Genomic DNA, 23,897 nt, shown 5'->3' on the forward strand with positions numbered 1-23,897 from the left:
ATAGGAAATGTCAGACTGTGTCTCTAAGGTTTGGTCTCCTGAGTAAAGGCTTGTATGTGTCCTTTATTGGATGCCCTTTGTCTCTATAAAACAGAAATATTCAGCCTGTTTGGAATCTGTGCTCTTGTATTTGATTCTAATTAGGCTTGACAATTTCATATCTTCCCTTTGTTTGCATTTTTCCCAGGGTAGTAACCTTTGTTTTTGTAGCTGCTTTCACACATATTAAGCTCCTTTTTAGTGGTAATTAATACTCAGTAGTACCACAAGATAAAGCTGTGTTTAAAAGGATACCTTTCTGTTTTAATCAAGAAAATCTAAAAAGCAAATTAATATTTTAGAAAATTTCAAATTGTGGTAGATCTATCATCGCAAAGAGATTTGCTAGTTCTCAATTTTAAAAATAGGCAGTTTTAGTAATAAATTTCTATTTCATTTAATCATGTTACAAAATATTTTTTCCTCAGATAACATTTGTATTTGATCCTCATTCTTTCTCTTTGAAGGATGAAATCCACTACTTCTAAGACATTTCCTTTTATAATGTGTCTTGCAACTTTTGTTTTTCTCTTCCTGAAGCATATTCTCTGGGATTTCAATTTGGGTTGATTTTTTTTTAAGTTTTTCAATTTTGAAATAGTAATAGACTTGCAAAAAAAAATCACAAATAAAATGCAAAGAAACCCCAAGTATTTATCACCCAGCTTCCCCCAATGATGACATTTTAGGTAACTTCATGTACATAATAAAACCAAAGAAATTAATGTTTATATAGTATAATTAACTAGACTAAGTTAACTCAAGTACATGAGGTCTTGGCAGTCTATTTAATATTATGAACTATCCATAGGTAGCATTCGCATAAGGGGTAGAGTTGTGTTTCAGAAATATTATTCTGAGTATTTTTTATTTGTTCTATATATTTTCTTTGTATCTATGATTCGAGGAAAAGGAATCATCCTAAAATAAATAATTTTGCCTTCCTTCTTTTAGTTAGAATAAAGGTAACTAATATTTGTTAAAATGCCTTATAAAAAACACATGAATATTGGTGTTATGCATGCATGGTTTCATTTAGCATTTAGATCAATCTTGAAAAATAGGATACAGTATTATTATTTTAGAAATTTGACAATTGAGGCTCAAGAAGACATAATGAATTAACAAGTCCAGATTGTAAGTTAGAGACTGATATGGAATTCACATTCAAGCTTTGTGTTTGACATTGGAAATCTTTGTGATGAAACCATATTTTCTTACACAAAAGATAGAGATTCATTTTGGGATATAGTTGCCTAACCTCCTAAGTATTTTCCATATGTCATTTATGATCACACAGAATTTATAGTAATTGAATTAGTTTTAAAAAGCTACTGCTGATCATTTACTCTGTTTTTTCTGATATAAATTATTTTTATTTGTGCTTCCCTCTAATGCTTTGACCATAATAAAATAATAATGAAATGGTTTAAAATAGTTATTTAATCATGGTAAAGTCATATTCTGTAATGACTTCATTGAATTTTGTCAGTTATTTAAGAAGATGTTTAAGTCAATTGGTCTGCTCTAACAGAATACCTTAGACCAAAATATAAACAACAAAAAATGATTATTCACAATTCTAAAGGTGGAGAAGTTCAACATAAAGGTGCATGCAGATTTGATGTCTGATGTAGGCAGACTCCTGATTTCTAGGTGATTGTCTTATCATAGCGGCTCACCTAGTAGATGAGGTAAGGCAGCTCTCTGGGGCTATAATGGTATTAATCCAATTCAAGAGGGTTCTACCCTTATGGCCTAATCATCTCCCAGAGCCTCTGCCTTCTAATACCATCACATTGGGATAATGATTTAACATATGAATTTGGGGCCTTAAGAGTGTTAGGTCTACAGCATTTGAATGAATGTGCAGTATAAGTAAATGAACCATTTATTTTTCTGTCGCATCAAACTGACAGTTCCTGGTACTGAGCTATCCTCATCTGCCTAAATTTGAATCTTGAATCCCAAACTATAGGAATGGGTGATTTCTAACTCAGTATGTAATTCAACTTTTTTTTGCTTTTAGTTGAGCCAATTTTAACTATGATCACAAAAGACACTGTTTAATTATTGTATCTTTTGTATGAACTTTATCAAGAGTTGGGGTAGAGTTACATTTGCTTTATAAAATGGAATGGAAAGGAAGCTACTATTTCTTGCTTTAATAAATATATAGTTGGGCTCTGTTTTACCATGATTTTGTTCACTAACTAAATTGCCAGGTTATGGAGCATATTTAACAGACATTTTCAAAATAAACTTTTAAAGTTTTGTGCAAAAATGTTATGTGGCTAGCCTTTGTATCATTTCTAGAGTAAATTTAAGATTCTCTTGCCCATTACATGTTCATTTTAATGAAACATAATTAACTTTCTAGCGTAATATAATCTGTATTAAGAACAAAGTATTCCTTGCCTTTATTTTGTACTTTAAATTTCAATTTCTCATAGTTTTTGTTATACTTAGCATCATCTTTTTATTAGGGGCTATTTGCTTAAAAATGAACTTTTGTATGTGTTTATAAATTTTTATTATTTTGTATTTGTATCCTATTGCCTTTTGATTTAATATTTAAATAGTGTATCTTATAATTTGCTTAGGTAAGTTTTGTTGAATTATTTCTAAATTTGCTTTAAAAATTGCTTTAAGGGGCTGGGGATGTGGCTCAAGCGGTAGCGCGCTCGCCTGGCATGTGTGTGGCCCGGGTTCGATCCTCAGCACCACAAACGAAAAAAAATAAATAAATAAAGATGTTGTGTCCGCCGATAACTAAAAAAAAAAATATTAAAAAAATTCTCTCTCTCTCTCTCTCTCTCTCTCTCTCTCTCTCTCTCTCCCTCCCTCTCTCACTCTTTAAAAAAATTGCTTTAAAATTTTTATTTGTAAATGATTATATTTATACCTATGCATCTTCTGTTGAGCTCAGTTTGGGATTATCTTTCTCAAAATTGATCATATTTCTTTTTTAAATAATTTAATCTATTTTATAATATTATTTACAGAAGGGTGATAATAGTGATAGTGGTATTTCTATTGTAACTTCCTCTTAATTTCTGAGTTTATGAATTTTAGGTCCGTAATAAAATCCATGTAATTTCTACTTAAAAAACATGGAGGTTCTTACTGTGATCTTTGATATGATCTATAGTCTTATGATGAAGATTTGAAAGAAAAATATTTTGTTTCATCCATTTTTTTATGTATGTGAAATCCTATTATAATATTCAAGTTATTCCCTTTAAAACTTTTACCTGTTTACTTAGTCATAAATGCAAGTTATGGCGAATCTGTCACAAAGGATAACATCATAATTATATCTTGAGTAGATAATGAATCATTATCTTGAATACATAATCATGATTCTGAAATATATTTTGTTTTGTAAATATTGACAGTATGAAGCCTATTGGGAAAAGGAATTATTGCTGCTATACATTTATTGACTATTTTTATTGTGTTGTGTGATATTTATATTGTTTACTACATGAAATCATTTCATTTAAATGCTACTTTATCTGAAATCAATGTTGTTAACCAAAATTTTTGATTTTTACTTTTCTTATTAACATGCACATTTTGTGTATTGTTAAACTTTTAGATAGATACATTTTGTACATTTTCTGGAACTAGAATAGAGATTTTTATGTTGTTAAATCTAGTTTGAGTCTTATTTGTAAAATAGAAAATAGTATAATTCATCCATGTTCATTATACCTATTTTTTTTATTTCTCTGAACTTATTTATGCTTTCTTTATAAATAACATTGTTTGTTTACTCTTTCATTGAATTGAATAGGGTTTTGCGTGTGTATGTATGTACATACATATACATTATACATATTTTATTACATATATTTATTTTTTATTTTAGGTATTGGGAATTAAATCTGGGGGTATTTTTCACTGAGCTACTTTCCTAGATTTTGATTTTATTTTAAATTTTGAGATAGGGTCTTGTTAAGTTGCTGAGGGACTCACTAAATTATTGAGGGCGGCATCAAAATTTTGATCTCCTACCTCAGCCTCCTGAGTCACTGGCATTACAGGTATCCACCACCCAGCTTGATTTTATATTTGTAAGTAAAAACCTACATATGTAACCTCTATTACTATTTAATATTATCCATTCAATATTCAACAAAATTTATTGAGTGACAGCTAATAGGTTTTTATACTAGTAAATAAAACATACAAAATACTTTTTGTAATAAAGGGCATAACAAAATAAATGGGCTCATTTGTTTGGTTTCTTAACAGAGAGTATATACCATGAGGAAAATAAATCAATGTTGTTAACCAAAATTTTTGATTGAGGGCAGCAGATCAGTAGATATAGGGTAGTGTTATAGTTACTATTCTTGCTTAAGAAACTAAACCATAGTTTATTAGAAAACAATATTTTATTATATCTCCTAGAATCTGTAGGTTGGGAATTCAGAAGGATTCCTCTGGGACATTCTTCTATTCTCATGTCATCAAGGAGGGTGACCCAGTGATACTCAACTGACAGGCCAATTTGTAAGGTTCAATTAACTGACTTAGTTATCTCCTTTCAGGAATCTAGATTTGTAACTTATTAATTCTTGAAGCATTCATTTTGAAGATTTTGATTTCTAATACATAATCATGTATCTGAGTAACATTTCATTGGAAGTATGAATCAATGTCAAGATACAGTATACAGATGCCATTCTTTTGCATTGAGAATTAGTCAACATGATAGATATATTCTTGGTCATTATTTTTACTCTTAAAACCTTCATGAGTTCTAAAAATGTAAATAAAGCAGAAGAAAAGTCTGATGCAAATCTGGCATAATTTATTTACAAGGAACTTTTCTTGGTATGTGGTAATGGCAGGCATATATAGCATTTTCTTTATTTTCAGGATTCAGGAGCTTAGCTAGTCTTAATGTGAGTAACTATGCCCCATTTTTCTCCTATCTCCCTTGGAATTGTGGGTCTTTTTGTTTGTTTGTTACTGTTTTAGATCTATTTCCTCCTTTTTCGTTCCCCAATGCACAAATTATTCTTGAGTCAACACTCTTACCCCAGCACCCTGTTTGCCTTCTTCTCCCTATTATTGTATCTCTTTCTTTTCCTTGCTGGACTCTGATTCAATTACTGCTTAAACTTTTCAGCGTGGCAGTTTTCTTCTCCATGGATTTCACTGTGGATGGAAGATCTGCCCTTATGTTTTAGTTTTCCTTTAAACCTTCTAATCTCAGCCATCTCTAACTTTTCCATAGGGCCTGTTTTGTCATTGTAACTTTCATCTCTTTTTGCTTAATGACATACCTTTCTATATATCATCCAGAGTTAAGTAAAAAGCCATGAGACTAAGACCTGGGCCTGCATGGGCACAGATTGCTTCTAGCTCCCAGACTGCTCCACTGTCTCCCAACCCTGCTCTCTGCCCCCAAGGCTTTCCTTGAGGGCGCTGTGGCCAGTCCTGGCTTCTCCTGATGCATTTTGTTCTTATATTATAGCTTCTGTCTCCTAAAGAATTTACCTATATTATCTTTGTGGGAATGACCAGTGTCTGGTCCCTCCAAAAGCAGGGCTGAAGTTGTAAAGAAACAACTACCTGTTACCTGGGACACTCCAGGAGTCTAACTCAGGTTGGGAAAATAAACTACCATCTCTTGTGATTTTCATATTGTAACATTAAAGTATTAGCATGTGTGTAGCACCTGAATTTGGCAGGTTGAATTCAATAGACAATAAACTCTTTTTATACAAGAGAGCACTTATTTTAGTGATAATATGGAAGTAAGAGCAAAAGTAAAAGTGATAGGCAAGAGACAAAGACAGAAAATACAAAACCAGATCAGGGAAAACACCAACACCTGAAGCCATGTAGCTGGGGAGTCCTGGGGCAGCTTTTTCAGGGTCCTGACTGGAGAGTCTCGAGCAGAGAATCCTCTCCATGGGTGAGACTCCCAAGTGGGGCTCCAGTGGGGCTCTTTGAATACAAGTTAGAGCAAAAAGAGCTCCATTCTAACAATCTGTGTGACCTAGTGATTCCCTCAAGTACACTTCATCTGCACAGGACTGGCCAGGTCCCTGAAGGGAGAGAGTGATAGCCTTGAGATAAGTGAAGGACTGAGTTCCCCTGAGTGAGCCAAACCCACCAAGAAATCAGCATTATTTAGATGTTGCCTCAAGGGTGAGCAAAGGTCTCAGCAGGCACAGGGACAGGGAAGATCTTTACTACTTTCCTTAGCCCTTTACATATCCAGGAAATTCTTGTCTTAAAAAATAGAATATGAATATGACAGTTTAATTTAATTGTTCATACAGTTAGTAAAAACAAGATCAATCTAAGTATTGAGATACCAATTTTAGTCCTCAGTGTTAAGGTCATGTTATTTTTTTTGTTTTTGGTGGTTCTGGGAATTGAACCCAGGGCCTTGTGCATGTGAGACATGTCCTCTACCAACTGAGCTATATCCCCAGCCCTCTTGCTTCTTTAATCTCTCTTTCTCTTTCATAGGGACTTGGATGTGACTCCATTACAGGCTACCATTCAGATGCTGTTTAATACTGGACCAAATTAGTATTAAAAGGAAATTATACACTCATGGGATTTGTTACTAGAGTCAGGAATAACTGGTATGAATCTTACAAGACCCATTTCTGAAGAACATAAACAATTCCTTAAAAATTGTTTTCAGTTGGCTTTTTTATCAATCACACATTCACTAAGGTAACAGATACACATTGAGCTCTCTCATGGTCTGAACATTTTGTCAGGCCCTGGAACTTGATGATTAAAACAGATGCACTGCTTGACGTCAAGAAATGTACCTTACACAATTACTTTCTTAATTACAACCATGATATGTGCATCCTGGAACAGAAAGTGTTGCCAAGCAATAGTATATGGCAGCAAGCAGCCCAGGAGGATGCCCTATTTTGGGGACTGTATAGTTTCCTGTGGCTGTAGTGACAAACCACTACAAATGGAGTGACTTAAAACAGAATTTATTCCCTTATGGTTTCAGAGGTCAGAAGTCTGAAATCCCTGGGTCAAAATTAAAGTATGAATAGTTTCATGTTCCCTCTCTAGGGAGAACCCAGTCCTTGCCTCTTCTATTTTCTGGCATTCCTGAGCTTGTGGCTACATCACTTCAATCTTGTCTCCTTGTTCCCATTACCTTTTCCTTTCTGTCTTTAAAAACAGAAATTTTATCTATTTCTCTTTTAAAGGGATACATGTGATCATGTTTAGTATCACACAATCCAGGATAAGCTCCCCATTTTAAGACCTGTAATGTAAACATATCTGCAAAAACTCTTTTTTAAGCCTACTAGAGTTGATTAGAGAAAGAGTTCAATGAGTTACAATTTTTCATGTAGGGAAGCAGAGTGTATAAATCCTGAGGAACTTGGCAGAAATCATTTGGAGCTGAAAAGAGGAGAATTAGAGGAATAGTGAGAGAGTGAGGGAGATATTGGCCAAATTTACCTCTAGGTGTGAAATCTCTAGGTCATCTGGACCAGAAATATCTATTCTATTTGGACTCCAGATACTTTCAGAAATCTCATGTGTGCATTTTCATATGCTGAGTCAGCCAAGTGTGTTTGTGGGTAACCACAGCTATTAGCAATCCAAAAGTCCCTAGACACATCTAGTTCTATGGAGCTGAATTTAGCTGTTTTCTGCACAACTGGGTTTGCCAAGAAATGGCTAGGAAGCAATTTTCTCACATATGCAAGTGGATACCAACTGAATTCACTTACTCATGTGGATGATTTTCTCAGGACTATTTGATAGTAGGAACTTGGCTGAAGTGCAGTTAAGGGGAAGCACTGATGGAAAGTTCCATCATTTTCCTACCTCCTCTTCCATCTCTCTTCTTCTCCTCCTCCCTCTTTATAATAACCATTATTTGAAACTTATCAATTTTTATTTTGTGATTCAATAGACCATAAAATAGAACTTTTGGATGGGAATTTAAGTTGGAATTGGAGATAAGATTAAAACTGTTATGTTCAAATTTTAATTGTTTTCAAATGCTAATTACTAAAGTGCTATCTTATTAAAAAAAGTGATCTACAAATCTTTCACACTTTAAGCCTCTTCCACTGGCACAGAAAATCATCTTGTTTGTTATTAAAAGTAAAAGCAAATATAGGAAGATACGTGTGTATATGTGCATGCATATGTGTGTAAGTAAACACACACTAATTTCGTTTTCATGTTATTGTACCTGGTATTTAAGTATCCTGTTTTTTTTTTTTTGATAAATTCTAAAATAAAATCAGAAAAAGAAGTATTCATAATTAAGTCTCTCTCTCTCTCTCTCTCTCTCTCTCTCTCTCTCTCACGCACACACACACACACCCCAAACAGATAAACAAACAGATTTTGACTGATTTGACAAGCTCCCATTCCAAATTCAAATGCACATGAACCACATAGTGAGACCATCTGATTCATAAAGCATTGACAATGGGCCTGACTTTAAAAGTCTGAAAATCATTTATTTTATTAAAAATATAAAAATGTGCAAAAGTGCAAAAGAAGAAGACAGTGACATCATTAAACACAGGGTCAATAAACCTATTAGACAATATTCAACTATTATTAAAATGCATTTATGTTATGATTGTTCCCACTCTCATCCTTGTTTGTAAATTGCTCCCCCTTGTCCCTATTTGCCGCACAATGTAGTAGAAACAGCCAGCCTCTGCTTTATGATTCATCTCATATCATTTCAACCCTGAGATTCTTTTCCTTTAGTGATCAACCTGTTACCCAGAGATCATATTTTGCATGAGGGGTAAATTATCAGTTAAAACAAAAGTAAAGTCAGGAAAGTATTTGTCAGTTGTTCTTCTAATTCTCAAAGGTTACATTTTATCACCAAATCACCATAATCAGATCCCAACAGAATAATATTATGCAGGCAATTTAACATCATGTAATTTAAAATCATATAATTCAACATCATGCAAGAAGCTTCAACAAAGCATCATATAAGAAAAGTTTATGGTTATTTACATCTTAAGTGTTTTGAAATGTTTTCATTATATTGTTCTTTGTTATTTAAAAACTCATAAATCCTGCTTAAGAGTTTAGCAATTTACCAGAAGACAGCTACTTACATGTACAAATACTCTCTTTATTAGCTAATAAGATATCTTTGAATTCTGATTTTCCTGTTGCCTTTGCTGACCAAAGCTTAAGGGTAAGTTCCGGCCTGAGGATTGGGCTCCTTCCCTAGGTCTCTTTGTATAGTTGTCACTTCCTTCTCTTCATTATTATGTCATTTACCCTTGTTTTATAGTTTCTGTGCCTTTCATTATAAACTGTCTCAGAGGCTTTCCTGAAATACACAGTGCATACATACAAAATGATGAAATAAACATACTTCCTCATTTCATTTTAAAAGATGCTTGGGTTGAACTAAATGACCTCTAAGGTCCCTTCCAGCTCTAAATTTATGTTGCTGTCACCAAAGACAGACAAAAAAAAAAATCTATTAGGCTATAGGCCAAGAGATGAATGCCAAGTACTATATTCCTGCTTTAGGTATATTTCTTCTTGAAGGCAGAGCATCAGATTCAGTAGCCCGCTAAAGATCCTCACAGTCTTATGGTGATAAAACATGAGAACTGATTGCTAAAAAAATAAAATCTCAGTCAAAACCACTTTTTACTAATAAGCATGAATAATGGCAAAATGAGAAATAAAAAAACAGAAGACCCTGGTTATTTCTTTTGAGTCATTTATATAAATTTGGATAACTAAGATGAGTCTAATGAATGCAAAAATTTAATGAAATTAGTCACATTTGACTATTGTCACAATATTGCTATCACATTAACATTTGTGTGATTAAAATTTATTCTATGTGCCTATATGAGTCCCCAGAGCATCAGCTGTCAACACCTTCATAATAAACCAGCCTTTCAGTGCTTTTTGGACACTTTCAGAGCAGGTGGCTGGGCCTCTGCTTGAGAGAAATAATTTTTAAAGGATTGTTCCTGATTGTGTAAAGTAAAACATAGAAGTTGTCCTCTGTTCTGTTTATTTTTGATGGGAGATAGAAGTCATTAAAAATATAGAAAAACTAGATAATGTATACTGATAATTTCCAAAGCTGTTGCTGCTGCTGATTTTGGTACTGGGGATTGAACCCAAAGGCACTTTACCACTGAGCAATATCCCCAGACTTTTTAAATTTTTTTATTTTGAGACAAGGTCTTGCTAAGTTGCTTAGCACCTCTCTAAGTTGCTGAGGCTGGCCTGAAACTTGTGATAATCTTGACTCAGCCTTGGAGTCACTGGTATTCCAGGCATGTGCCATTGTTTATAGTATATAGTAACAAAATTTACCTTGTGGAAAAATAGAATATGATCTTCATGAGGTCCAAGTGAAGAAAATGAAAATTTGTTTTCATTTAGACAACTTCCAGATTTTTACCCTTATAGTGTTCTGTGTACTGGGGTGAATGGAATACTCCTGAAGTTAATGCCCACAAGGGTCTGTGAATTTATTTGGCAATTAATATAAGGATAAAGGTTAGATAGTCCTAGATAAGGGTGGGTCTGAAATCTAATCTAGGTTTCATTATGAGATATAAAAATAAATACAGAAACACAGAAAAGTTTGTATGCAGATTGGGGCAGAAATTGTAGTGATGTGGCTATGAGTTAAAGAAAGACAAAGATTGCTGGGAGCCACCAGAAGTTAGGGGGAGACAAGGGAGAATTCTACCCTGCTATCTTCAGAAAGAGTATGGCCCTGCTGGAACCTGGATTGCAGATGTCTGAACTTCAGAACTGTGAAAAAATGTATTTTTGTATTTGTAGTCCACATTTGTGGTAATTTGTTGTAGTGACCCTAGAAAACTAGATTATCCCATAGTTTAGAAGTTCTTTCCCGTGATTTCATTATATTGTTTATTGGCACAAATAACCTGGGTATTGCATTTTCATAGTTTGTTAGTAATCTAGTTTGTTAGGAATTAGTATATCTTGCAACTGATTTTAAACTATCTTAATGTAGTCAGTAACTTTTTTATCTGAAATTTAATTAATGCTAATGTCAATTACATTTGAAGAAATAAATATGTAAGATTCTAGAAATGTTTAAGATTTCATCATGTCTCTAATAAAATACTACATGAAATTCACAACCTTAATCTTTTGACTACTAACTAGTTAGCTCAAATATTATTAATTCTCAGATAATAATTTCCCCTCAAATATATTTTTACTTGTTTATATTGGTATCAAATAGTGAAGTGAGAGAGAAAATCAGTGCAAATTGTGATTATTAATCAGTGTAAATTCATGAAAGAGATCCTTGATCTAAGAAGAGTTTAATTTTGAAAGATGTGCTGGAAAATGGAGTTAGCTCTTATTTCAAAATGTACTAGTTTTTTAGTAAAATTGGTTGATTAGAGTTAGAACTAATAATTTTAAATATCAACAGTCACTTTGATTCAAAAGAAGGTTATTACACATTAAACTAAAGTAAATTCAAAACAACTCAATCTTTTTTTTTGATTTCTGATTTATTTATGATTTCTTATTAAGATTGGGGAGGGAGGTTAGGAAAAAATTAAGTACTTTTTAATTATTTTTATTTATATATGACAGCAGAATGTATTACAAATCTTATTACACATATAGAGCACAATTTTGTGAATATTCACACCAATTCCTTTCTTCATACATGTGTTTTGGATAATAATGTCCAAGTCACATTCCACCATAATTTCTAACCTCATACCCCCTCCCTTCCCCTCCCAACCCTCTGCCCTATCTAGAGATCATCTATTCCTTCCATAATCCCCCTCCCTACGCCACTATGAATCAGCCTCCTAATATCAGAGAAAACATTCAGCATTTGTTTCTTTGGGATTGGCTAACTTCACTTAGCATTATCTTTTCTAACTCCGTTCATTTACCTGCAAATGCCATGATTTTATCCTCTTTTATTGCTGAGTAATATTCCATTGTGTATATATGCCAATTTTTAAAATCTATTTATTTATTTAAGGACATCTAGGTTGGTTCCACAGTTAAGCTATTATGAATTGTGCTACTATAAACATTGATGTGGCTGTGTCCCTGTAGTATGCTGTTTTTAAGTCCTTTGGGTATAGATCAAGGAGAGGGATAGCTGGGTCAAATGGTGGTTACATTCCCAATTTTCCAAATAATCTCCACACTGCTTTCCATATTGACTGAACCAATTTTCAGTCCCACCAGCAGTGTATGATTGTACCTTCTTCCCCACATCCTCACCAACACTTATTGTTGTTTGTCTTCATAATAGCTGCCATTCTAACTGGAGTGAGATGAAATCTTAGAGTAGTTTTGATTTACATTTCTCTAATTGTAGAGATGATGAACATTTTTTCATATATTTGTTGATTGATTGTATATCCTCTTCTGAGAGGTGTCTGTTCAATTCCTTGGCCCATTTATTGATTGGGTTATTTGTTTTTTTGGTGTTTAACCTTTTGAGTTCTTTATATACCCTAGAGATTAGTGCTCTACCTGATGTGTGAGGGGTAAAAATTGTTCCCAAGATGTAGGCTCTCTATTCACCTCCCAGATTGTTTCTTTTGCTGAGAAGAAACTTTTTAGTTTGAATCCATCCCATTTATTGATTCTTGCTTTTAATTTTTGCACTATAGGAGTCTTATTAAGGAAGTTGGGGCCCAATCCCACATGATGCAGATTTGGGCCTGTTTTTCTTCTATTAGACATAGGATCTCTGGCTTTATTCCTGGTCCTTGATACATTTTGGATTGAGTTTTGTGCATGGTGTGAGATAGGAGTTTAATTTAATTTTGTTGCATATGGATTTTTAGTTTTCCCATAACCATTTATTGAAGAGGCTACCTTTTCTCCAATGTATGTTTTTGGCTCCTTTGTCTAAAATAAGATAATTGTAATTTTGTGGGTTAGTTTCTGTGTCCTTGTACCATTGGTCTACCAGTCTGTTTTGGTACGAATACCATGCTGTTTTGTTACTCTTACTCTGTAGTATAGTTTGAGATCTGGTATAGTGATGCTACCTGCTTCACTCTTCCTGCTAAGGATTGCTTTAGCTATTCTGGTCTCTTATTTTTTCCAGATGAATTTCATGATTGTTTTTTCTATTTCTATGAGGAATGTCATTGGGATTTTGATTGGAATTGCATTAAATTTGAATAGTGCTTTTGGTAGTATGGTCGTATTTATAATATTAATTCTGCCTATCCAAGAGCAAAGTAGATATTTCCATCTTTTAAGGTCTTCTTTGATTTCTTTCTTTAGTATTCTGTAGTTTTCATTATATAAATCTTTCACCTCTTTCATTAAGTTGATTCTCAAATATTTTATTTTTTTGAGGCTATTATAAATGGGGTAGTTTTCCTCATTTCCCTTTCTGAGAATTCATCACTGATATACAGAAATGCATTTTATTTATGGGTGTTGATTTCATATCCAATTAAGTACTATTTTTAACATAGGGTAAAGTTCATTTGCATTGGTTTTTATTAAGTAGTTATTTATTTGAAAAGACAGTTTCTTAAATACTACAAAATATGTATGTGTAGTCAGTAATTTTTCATATGGAATACCATATTTGAAGTTCACCCAGCTGCTTATTTTATAAGATGTCATGAAACTACTTACCTTTGTTTACCTGGCTAAACAGGCAAGCATAATGCATGCCTTACCAAATGAAGTTCATATGGAGTGAAGAATATCCGTTATTTAACATGTTTATTTTTTCTGAGATTTTCTAAACATATTCTTATTGGGTTTATAATTGATATGCTAAACATCCCTTGTTAGTTGTTATACAAAGAATGATTGCCTTATTATATTAAAATGAATGAGTATTATATAATAGATACCACAAAATATGGTATCTTAAATAGGAAATGAGTTTTGTAAATAACAAAAAGACTATAACATGGTCTCCATTAATTCTATTTTTTGAACATCAAATTCATAAATGACTTCTCATATTTAGACATTATTCATAATTATTATGAGGCCAAATAAATAGTACAGATTAACTTAAAAATTTTCTTTAGCTCAACAATTGAAGTGAGATAGTGGAATCATGAAAGATATAATTTTTGAATGGATTTTACAGTTGTTTTTATTCTCTAAATCTCCTGTAAGCCCTATACATACTATAAGATGTTAGTTCTATGAATCTAGCACATAAAATCAATCATGATTTCTTTCCATTTTGAGATTTCAAAACTTAGAACTTTCATAGAAGAAAAGATGATATAGAAGCAGAGTGTAAACAAAGTAGTACTGTCCAATAGTGTTCACTGTCACCCATGAATTTGAGGAAAACTTACAAAACCCAAATCTCCAGTGCTTCCTTTCACATTTGCTACCAGAACCAGAAAGTGAGGTCAAGAGATGGTCTGGAATGTATATTTGTTTTTGCAGAAGGGATTTATGGGCAAATACTTACAATGTATTTACCATACCTTCTTTGAACCTAAGGTAGCAACATATATTTCAGGGTCAAAGATAAAATCAATATTCTATCTCCTAGAAGTTAGAACCCTAGAGATAGAAGGAATGTTAGTATCCAACCATCTACCACTTCATACAGCAAAGTAATGAATGGACAAATTATACAGCAAAAATAATAACAACAGCAGCATGGTTCCCATTCTCAGTCTCCAACTGGTAGTAGAAACAATAGTAAAAAGAGAAGAATATCCTGATCAGGGGTTTTCCTCATCTTGCATCAGTGACAATGGTCTTACATTTTGTCCCAGTGAAGTTATTGAAGATGTCTGCAATAGACTCCTTAATTGATTTGTAATCCCAGCATCAGATTCCTTATACTTTTGCCAAAATATTATATATATATACTCATCAAAATACTGTACTTCTAGTGTGACTCTGAACCAAATTCTGTTGTATTAGAAAGAAAATGAAATTAATATTAGCCAACAGGGTATGGCATCAGTTTTCAATATGAAATGCTGGTAAAGTCAGTAGAAGTAACTTCCCAGTAACATTCTATTTACAGATTTATTTGCTTTTTCCTTACAATTTTATATGTTCAGCACAAAGAAAACTTTAATCTTATTTAATCAGCATTTTGAAACATTTTTGTAGAAATAAATATCTCAGTACTTGTGTAACTTCCTTGTTTGTGAAAAACAAGTGCTTGGGAGTGAGTATTCCCATTAAATTGCCATCATTCATTTCACAGTTCTACTGAGAAGATGTAAAGCAATGTGGTGAGTCTATTACTTTTCTAAAAGACAAAAAGAAAAACACTTCTTTTTTTTTGATTTCTTGTTTTCCCCTTCTCCTTGAAATGTGACCAATTATTTTTTTTAAAAAAATTTTATGGTTGTAGGTGGACAGCATGGCTTTATATGTTATTATTATTATTATTATTATTATTATTATTATTATTATTGTTATTATTATTATTTAATGTGGTGCTAAGGACCAAACCCAGTGCCTCACATATGCTAGGCAAGCACTCTGCCACTGAGCTACAGCCTCAGCCCTGATCAATTATTCAAGTCAAGAAAACTCAATAAAAGATCCTTGAAATGTTTTATCCAATATAAACATACATTTAGAAGGAAATGGAATAATGATCAATTACAATTTCATAATGAGAGAAATCCAAAACCTACTTATTTGAAAATTTTTCAATTAATTTAGAAACTATATATTTGAATGCAAATTAAAGTGTACATGCAATAAGATTTTGCATCAAACTAGGATCCTAAGTTACTGACTTACTGATGAAAGAACTATTTTTCCCACATTATATGCTTATGTGGGCATATACAAATTTATACATTTACAAATTTATACATTTCTTATTACATATTTGTCTTTTGTAAATATATTAAGAAAAAGAACACAAAAATTTTGAATATGAATGTTTTATTTAGTTTGAAAATTCATATATACAGTAAAATGTGAAATATTAACTATCAACTCAACATTTTATTTTTAACCAGATAAACACTCTGCAAAATCAAGACCCAAATCAAGAAGAATGATATTTTTTTCTTCCAGAAACTCATTGTGATTCGGGATATAATTCATAAGATTTTCAAATTTTAATCAATGAATAATAGATTATATATTCTGCATCTTCAGATTTAATTGGTTTAATATTTAGTTTGTAGGATTAGTCAATCATTGACTTATTGTTAATTTATTTATTTTCATTGCTGTAGTTCATATGTGATAATACTACCATTTATTTGCCTATGATGATGTTTATGGATATTTGGGTTGTATTCAGTTTGGGAATATTTTGATTGGTGCTTCTCTAAGTATTCTTGTGTCTGTCTTTAGGTTAACATAGTTGGATATTATATTAGTTTATGCTCCCATCCACAATGGGATAGTTTCAGTCACTCTCCGTCCTTGTCAGTACTTGATATTATCTCCTTTTCATTAGACCATTCTGATATTTATGTAGCACTGTCACATTTATATATGGTATAAGAAAACTGTGAAAAATTGCATGTATAAGAAATTTGCATTCTTTTTAACCTTACAAAAATAGAAAATTATAACTAATTTTAATAAGTTATATTCCATTCAAAGTATTTTAGATGTCCTACTTTGCAGTAGTTTTCCTTATTTAAATGATAATAAGAATAGTGATGCTGGAATACTTAATAGTACTATAGCTGGAATTGAGATTCTTGATCAATTATAATTCTGATAATTTTTACCTAAGTCTCTCTAATTTTTCAACAGTGTTATTATTAATTATGATAATTAAGAAAAAAACAAAAGGTAAGAAGTTCCTCTGACTAAAATTTAACAATACTCCTGTATCTTAAAAGAAAGTTTCCTGATTTGTAAGTAAACCAGAATGTGAATCAGTTCATAGCTTAAATGAAATTACGAGATGCTTCTGTTTCCATTGCCTGCATTATATTTGTGTTTCTAAAGAAACATAGGAAGGCCATATGTCATTCTGTTAGTTTTTTCTCACACTGCCAACATCTGTTACTTTAGTTTTTAGCAAGCACCATGTAACTGCTTGCTGAGGAGAGTTTTGAAGGATATTGTACATCTCTTCTTAAACAATGGAGGCTTTGTAAAGGTTGTAATTAGAGGGAAAAAAATACTCTGCACCAAGCTAATCCTATCTTTAATGTATATTAGCTGGATTCAATAGTTTTCATTAGTAGCTGTTAAGTGATTGCATTTTGGAGTTCACATTTCCTGATTTCAGATCCTTGTTGTACACTTTACAAATGGCACGGCCTTTGAATAGTTACTTAACCTATTCAGATCCCAGATTCCCAAGCTATATAATGGATATAACTATAACACAGATATTACAAAGTGTGTTAGGATGGGTTCTCCAAAAGAAAGGTATTGAAAAGAGGTTGAGCAAGTATATTTGATTGGGTCTTGTAAGATAAAGATATTAGTTTTAGAAGAGTCTATATTTTCAGTATAAATATTTTACCTGGAAAAGCATTACAACTTCACTATTGGGGGGAATCCCTGTAAGACATACAGAGGGTTAGCTGTGTAAGGCTGAAGGAGCTGTTGGCTGTGAAACAAGTCTAACTAAAAGTGAAGGAGAGAGAAAAGAATGGTTGAGTGGAAGCACACTAGTTCCATCCTGTCTAAGGAAGGTTTACCAAGGACTCCAGGGTATCCTGAACTAAAATTGGCTGTTGGAGAAGCTGTATGTCTTCCTATGTTGGAATTGCTTTGGTAATTCTTCTACACTCAGTCACTGGGGGAAGTAAGGGCAGATGTAGAACTAGAGTTTAGGCAAAGCAGCAGTTGACCTTAATCAACCAAGCTTCATGTACTTGAAGCTATGGAGGGACTCATGGCTATCACAGATAATTATCATGAAGATGATTTGACAAATTCCAAATAGAGTAACTAAAACAACATCTGCATCACAGTTATGCATTATCCACTTAGTTTACTAATCATCATCATTAATACATAGCAGAAGTGCCACATGTACAATATGCCTGGAATGTTGAGAAAGTGAATAGTAATGTAACAATGCTACATAGGATTAAATTTCACTTGATTCATCCAAGTTGGAGAACATTACACATTAAAAACATAAATGTAGTTTTCCTTCTACTATTTTATTGGTGTGTGTCTGTGTGTGTGTATTTCTAAATCCTAAATGGTACTAGAAAACCTAACTCTGAACTCCTCTATGGCAGCACAAAGAAGTAGGTTCAAATTTGTTTTATTAACATTATTATATTTGTCATATCCAGCTGATATTATCAATTTTAAAGGATTCTGTTATTTAATATAAGTTGGAGGACTTATCAATTGTTTGGTTCACTTTTTAAAATTGGTCATTGGGTGTATATAATCTTAGAACCAAATATTCCTTAAAGATTCTTTCATATGGCAATATTCGTAACAGTGTAAATTCCTTTAATCTTTCAAAGATTTTTCCATTACTGAAGAAAATTCAGAGGGAGAATATTAATAGTTGTGACACTCTGCACAAATAGTGGGAAAGGGCCAGGCATGGTGGTGCTCACCTATAATCCCAGCAACTCTGGAGGCTAAGCAAGAAGACCACAATTTTGAGGTCTGCCTTCGTAACTTAGAACCTGTCTCAAAAGAAAGCAAAAAAATGGCTGGGGATATAGCTCAATGGGAGAGTGTCTCTAGGTTCAATTCCTGGTACTTCAAAACAAGAAAAAAAAAAGTGGGAAAGAAAATTACATTAAATTAATATGAACATTCTTATTGAAAAGTTTCTGAGTCTATGTTATTATATGAATGTAAGCATACAGATTACTCAGAGGACACTCTTACACCTATCTTGAGAGTGTGGCTCCTTACATTCCTGCATTTGTTACTCCACTTTGTAGACAGAAGCCTAGTTATTCTTCTCAGTATGGATTGCTCATGAGCCTTTGGCCTTTCTTCTGCCAGTATGTTATCCTCTGCTCTGGAGTTCTCATTAAGCACACCATGTAAGACACATTCCTACATTATTACTTAAAGTGCTACTTAAGTTCTAACTTCTCCTTGATATTTTGTCAAGTGTCTTTGCCCTGAAGGGCTTCTCCATGTTCCAAATGCCCATGATGTGTGTTATCCTACCTCACACACTGTTAAGAAAACCTGCAAAAATACCTGTCTAGAAGCGAATGAAAGAAGGACACACACACACACACACACACACACACACACACACACACAGAGTGCAGGGGCAAGAAAGCAAGTGGCTGTTACTCCCAGCAGCTGCCTTTATTATCTCAAAAGTTACATAGCTCCTGTTACCATGACTACATGCTAACTAGTATTCCTTTAACCCTGAGTGCTAGCTAACTGATATAAGGTCTAGGTTAGTACAAATACAGAGCCCCTATGACTTATGTAAACATTGTGATTGTGTAACTGATGTGATTCTGCAATTTGTATTTGGGGTAAAAATGGAAATGCATAACTCACTTGAATCAAATGTATGAAAGATGAAAAAAATTAAAAAAAAATACAGAGCCCCTTCTCTCCAACGACAACACCATAGAAACTAGATAGTGCACCTGCATATTTATCTTAATAGCTTCAAGGGGAAACTGCTGGGCATTCCAAACATGGCATCAACAGGGCACCAGTTCTCCCCCAGGAGTTTGCTCACTGGGGGAATGCTTCCCTGTATATTTCCACAGTCAGAATACCTACAACACATAGCCTATAGGTTTCCTCCCAGCTGTTCCCACAGTGTGGCATTTAAACTGTTCACTTGTCTTTGGGCTCAGCTATCCTGTTCAGAAAACAAGAGCATTTGTAGGGCTGCAATCTATTAGGTATTCTTAAATTATAGTAAAATATAATGAATGAATGAATGCATAAATGAATGGCTTAATTAATAAATTCCTACGTGGATAAGGAGCATTTTGAGGACAAGAATTATGCTGTTTTATAATCCCAGCCAACTAGTATAGAACTTTGACTACAGTAGGCATTTAATACTTCTTTGAAACTGATGAATTTAAATATTTTTATGAATACTTAGTTGACATTATATTATTGTCATTTTGGGAAGGTAGTGAACTTTCAAAAGGCTTTCATTGCCAAGGAAATCATCCTTTTACATACAAATGAATCTTGGTAAAATAAAATTGTTCTTCTACTTACAAAAGATTTTGCAGAACTTTGATTAATTTTAAAGTTAATGATTTTGACTTGTCTGGTTAAATATATATAAATTTAACAATATTATCAGGACTTATTTAAATGCTGTATAAAGTAGAATAAAATTACCCAGGTAATATGGATACAGATGTATGTGTAATTCACAAGGAATTGGTAACAAAGTCCGATGAATATTATTACCAGAATATTAATAAATATCATTATAAAATAAGTATATTTGGTTGGGTCTTGGAAGACAAAAATATTAGTGTTAGAAGAGTCTATATTTTCAGTATAAATATTTTACCTGGAAAAGCATTATAGCTGGACTGGATTATGTTCCAAGAAAAAAATACTTTGTGTATGTTCTTCAAGGAGGAGATTCTGAACTTGAATTAGTTCAAGTAGTTGGGGTAGATAATACTCAGCAGTTTACTAAGTCATGTGTCTTTAATTTTCTACTTTTTTAGCTATACTCAGCGTGTGGTTGGAAATGGAATCAAGGCCCAATCTGGGAATCCTGAAGTCAAAGTAAAAGGAACTGATCCTGTGATAAATCAGATAATTGATAAGCTGAAGCATATAATTCAGGTAAGGAGATCCTGTATATACAGGCTTGGTTTATTGACAGTAAGTAATAAATGTTACTTTATATTATATTTAATAATTTTATTAATTGCATCTGATAGTCCTACCTAAAAATGAGTACTAGAATCACTTATTTCTATCTGGAGATTTAGAAATACTTGGTTGAGTGGTTGTCATATAGTCAATGTATAGTGGTTTTTTTATGAGTGGACAGTCTGTACCTGTGAAAAGCAAGCTGTTGCTTCAACATTTTAAGAATGAGAAAATATTTCATCCTCCACAAGTAAGTGTCAATCAGAGGTACAACAGTTGCCACTGAAGAAACACATCAGAGAAGAGAAAATGTCAGCATTACATTCCAGGTAACTCTTTACCTTGGTGTGAAAATATTTGCTGTATTCTCAATAATACGTAAGCCATAAATGAATAATCACATCTCTAGTATTTATTTTTTATATCGTTTTGTACATGCTATTTTATAATTGACTTAATAGTTGTTTAGCAAATACATTTTTATTTTTAATAATACTTGTTTTATATTTAATAATATTATTTAATCAAGTGAATATATACTGCTATTTTTAATACATAACCTATGAAGAATGAATATAACCTGGAAAAGACTATTACATTGAAATAATCTGTAAATTGGGACAAAATATTTCGTTACATGTTGCAGTTACCACCTCCTATGACAACTGGTTTTGGGGGTAAGAAGAACTATTTTTCAGTTATTAGTCATTCCATAAAAAATTATGTATGTCATGTTGATACACACACATACACATATATTTATTTTTAAGCAAAATTTTTATGGATAGATGATGCTGATTTTTGGTATTGTCTGTCAGAAAATATATCTAAATAGTACTGAATCCACATATAGCATATACCAAAATCTCTGGTCTGAGTTTCATAATTGCTCTGTAGAGCTTCATTTAATGCAGGTCTAGTTGATAGGACCCTATTTTCATAATAAGGCCCAGATTTCATTTGCACTATGTATTACAGTAATAGTTACCCTGTTTATTCTGTTGCATGTATTGGGAAAGCATAGCTCTCAGTTTGGGTAGTGAATCAAAAGGAAGTTCCATTGAGAATAGGGTTGAGAATAGGGTAAAAAAAGAGAGTGGCACCAGGACCACCAGTAAGTAAGCCTCATAGCCTTTAATGAGTTGAACTGATTCCCTGGAAGGGAAGCCTCCAGGGTAAAGTAGGAGCCTTATGCTGCTAGTGGGCCAACGACTGAGGCATTTCTTGGAGATGAGCAGCCTTAGGTTGGGTCAAGAGCTCAAGTGACAGGGAAGGAGTGGTCAGAGTGAGCTATGGAAGCTGCAGCTGGATGGCTGAGGTCAAAAGGAGAGAGCCTCTTATCCTCAGAAACAATTGCATTCCATCCATCAGTGAAAATCATTCATGCCTCAGAAGAAGTCATTGTCCTTGCCACATTTTCTCTTATTTGGAATGTATTTTAGAAAATTTTCAGAAGAAAAACAGTACTTCTAGGGGAAACTGATGTAGACTCAATGAGAAAAGAATGAGGCTTCATGACACTTATAATATTACTTTAATTCTTGACTTTCCAGTGGTTCAATAACAATATATTGGGAATTAGATATTTAAGCAAAATAGATTTCTCGTATATGCTGGTGTACTCTTGTGTTTCCTGGAGTTCTCCAGGAAAAAGACTGCAGGATAGGTGCTTGTGGCCAAGCACCCCTTCAATCAGTAAGGAACTGGGAGGTGTAGGACTGTGCAGAAGAAGGAACAGGACTGGGCTGCAGTTGGAACTGAAGCCTCATCTGAACTCAACAGGAATTCTGGCTAGCAGGGCATTTTCACACTATCTTGTTGTGAAACCAATAGGCATGTCTCCATTCCCCTGACCCACCATCATTGGCCAATGCTTCTAGGGAAGAGGTGGACATGTTAGCTCAGCTGAGTGAACAGCAGCCAGTACTCCCACCTGCAGCTGGAGGAATAATAACCGTGGTCAAGGCAGTATTTCATCACAACATTTAGTAAGAGATGGCACATAGATGTAGGTTAATTGAAACCACTGTGCACAATTGATGGTATAATCAAAATAGCTATAATATTAATCAGCTTCTTTTATTGCACATAGCACATTTTTAGTGGCTTTCAAAGTGGACTAAGCATTATTCATGGAGCGCACAGGATCACCCCCAGATTACAGAAAAAAAGCTTAGAAATTTAGTGTATTTTTATTCTATCTCCTTTTAATTTTAGGGGCATGTAGGAAGATATTAAAATATGTACTATACTAGTGCAATAATGTGTATAATTTGTGAATATGTAAATATCATATCAAGTGTATATTATAAATATACATATTATATGTATTCAAACTCTTTTATGGGATATACATATCCCATATAAGTTTATTCATATATATATCCCATATAATATTTATATTTATATATTGAGATGTATATTTAGATATTCTTATCAATATATAAATACACATATCATATGTATTCAAACTATTTTATGGGATATACGTGTCCCATATAATATTTATGTCTATATTATATAATATATAATACATACTTTATAATATATGTGTGAAACATATATTATAAATAGTATAAATAGTGAGGGTGGAGCTGCTGTCAGGAAAAACTGTTCAGATATAAGAATACATAGGTATCCAAAATATTAAGGTTTATAAAAGTCCCTTGGATCAGAGCTTTCTGATTTGTTGACCATTCAGCCTAACATTCCTCCATTTTGTTGAAAAGGTTTCAAAGCCGTAGCCTTTTCAAGGTGGCAGAGGGAAATATTTCTACTTTTTCTTTTTTAGTTCATGTGTTAGATTTAGTCCCATTCTTTCATCTTTGTAAGAATGTGCAAAGTTCCAATTATTCATGCTTAATTTTTATTCTAGGGTTACTAGAGAATATCAAATACATTGTCAACTTTGAGGTCTACCTTTTTAAAGTCTAGGAGTATGACATGATTGAAAATTAGATTTTTGTAGAGGATAGCACAAAGTTATATCTTGAACAGGTGTCACTAAATATTAACCTTTGATTCCTTAGAATGTACTTTTTCATAAACCGACTCTCCTGGAGATAAAGAGAAATTTTTAATTCTGTCAGACTTCTGACTGCTGA

The 23,897-nt window shown here is 33.0% G+C and overlaps 1 protein-coding gene across 1 annotated transcript in view; it reads left to right on the forward strand.

Moving 5' to 3' along the window:
• Gpc5 (glypican 5) overlaps window positions 1-23,897 on the forward strand; it is a 601,303-nt gene that overhangs the window by 373,346 nt on the left and 204,060 nt on the right. The window contains exon 6 of the mRNA XM_076872261.1: window positions 20,643-20,763. Coding sequence (XP_076728376.1) covers window positions 20,643-20,763 — 121 coding nt within the window. The remainder of the gene's footprint in view (window positions 1-20,642; window positions 20,764-23,897) is intronic.

This window comes from Callospermophilus lateralis, chromosome 12 (assembly GCF_048772815.1).
Source record: "Callospermophilus lateralis isolate mCalLat2 chromosome 12, mCalLat2.hap1, whole genome shotgun sequence".
NCBI lineage: Eukaryota > Metazoa > Chordata > Mammalia > Rodentia > Sciuridae > Callospermophilus > Callospermophilus lateralis.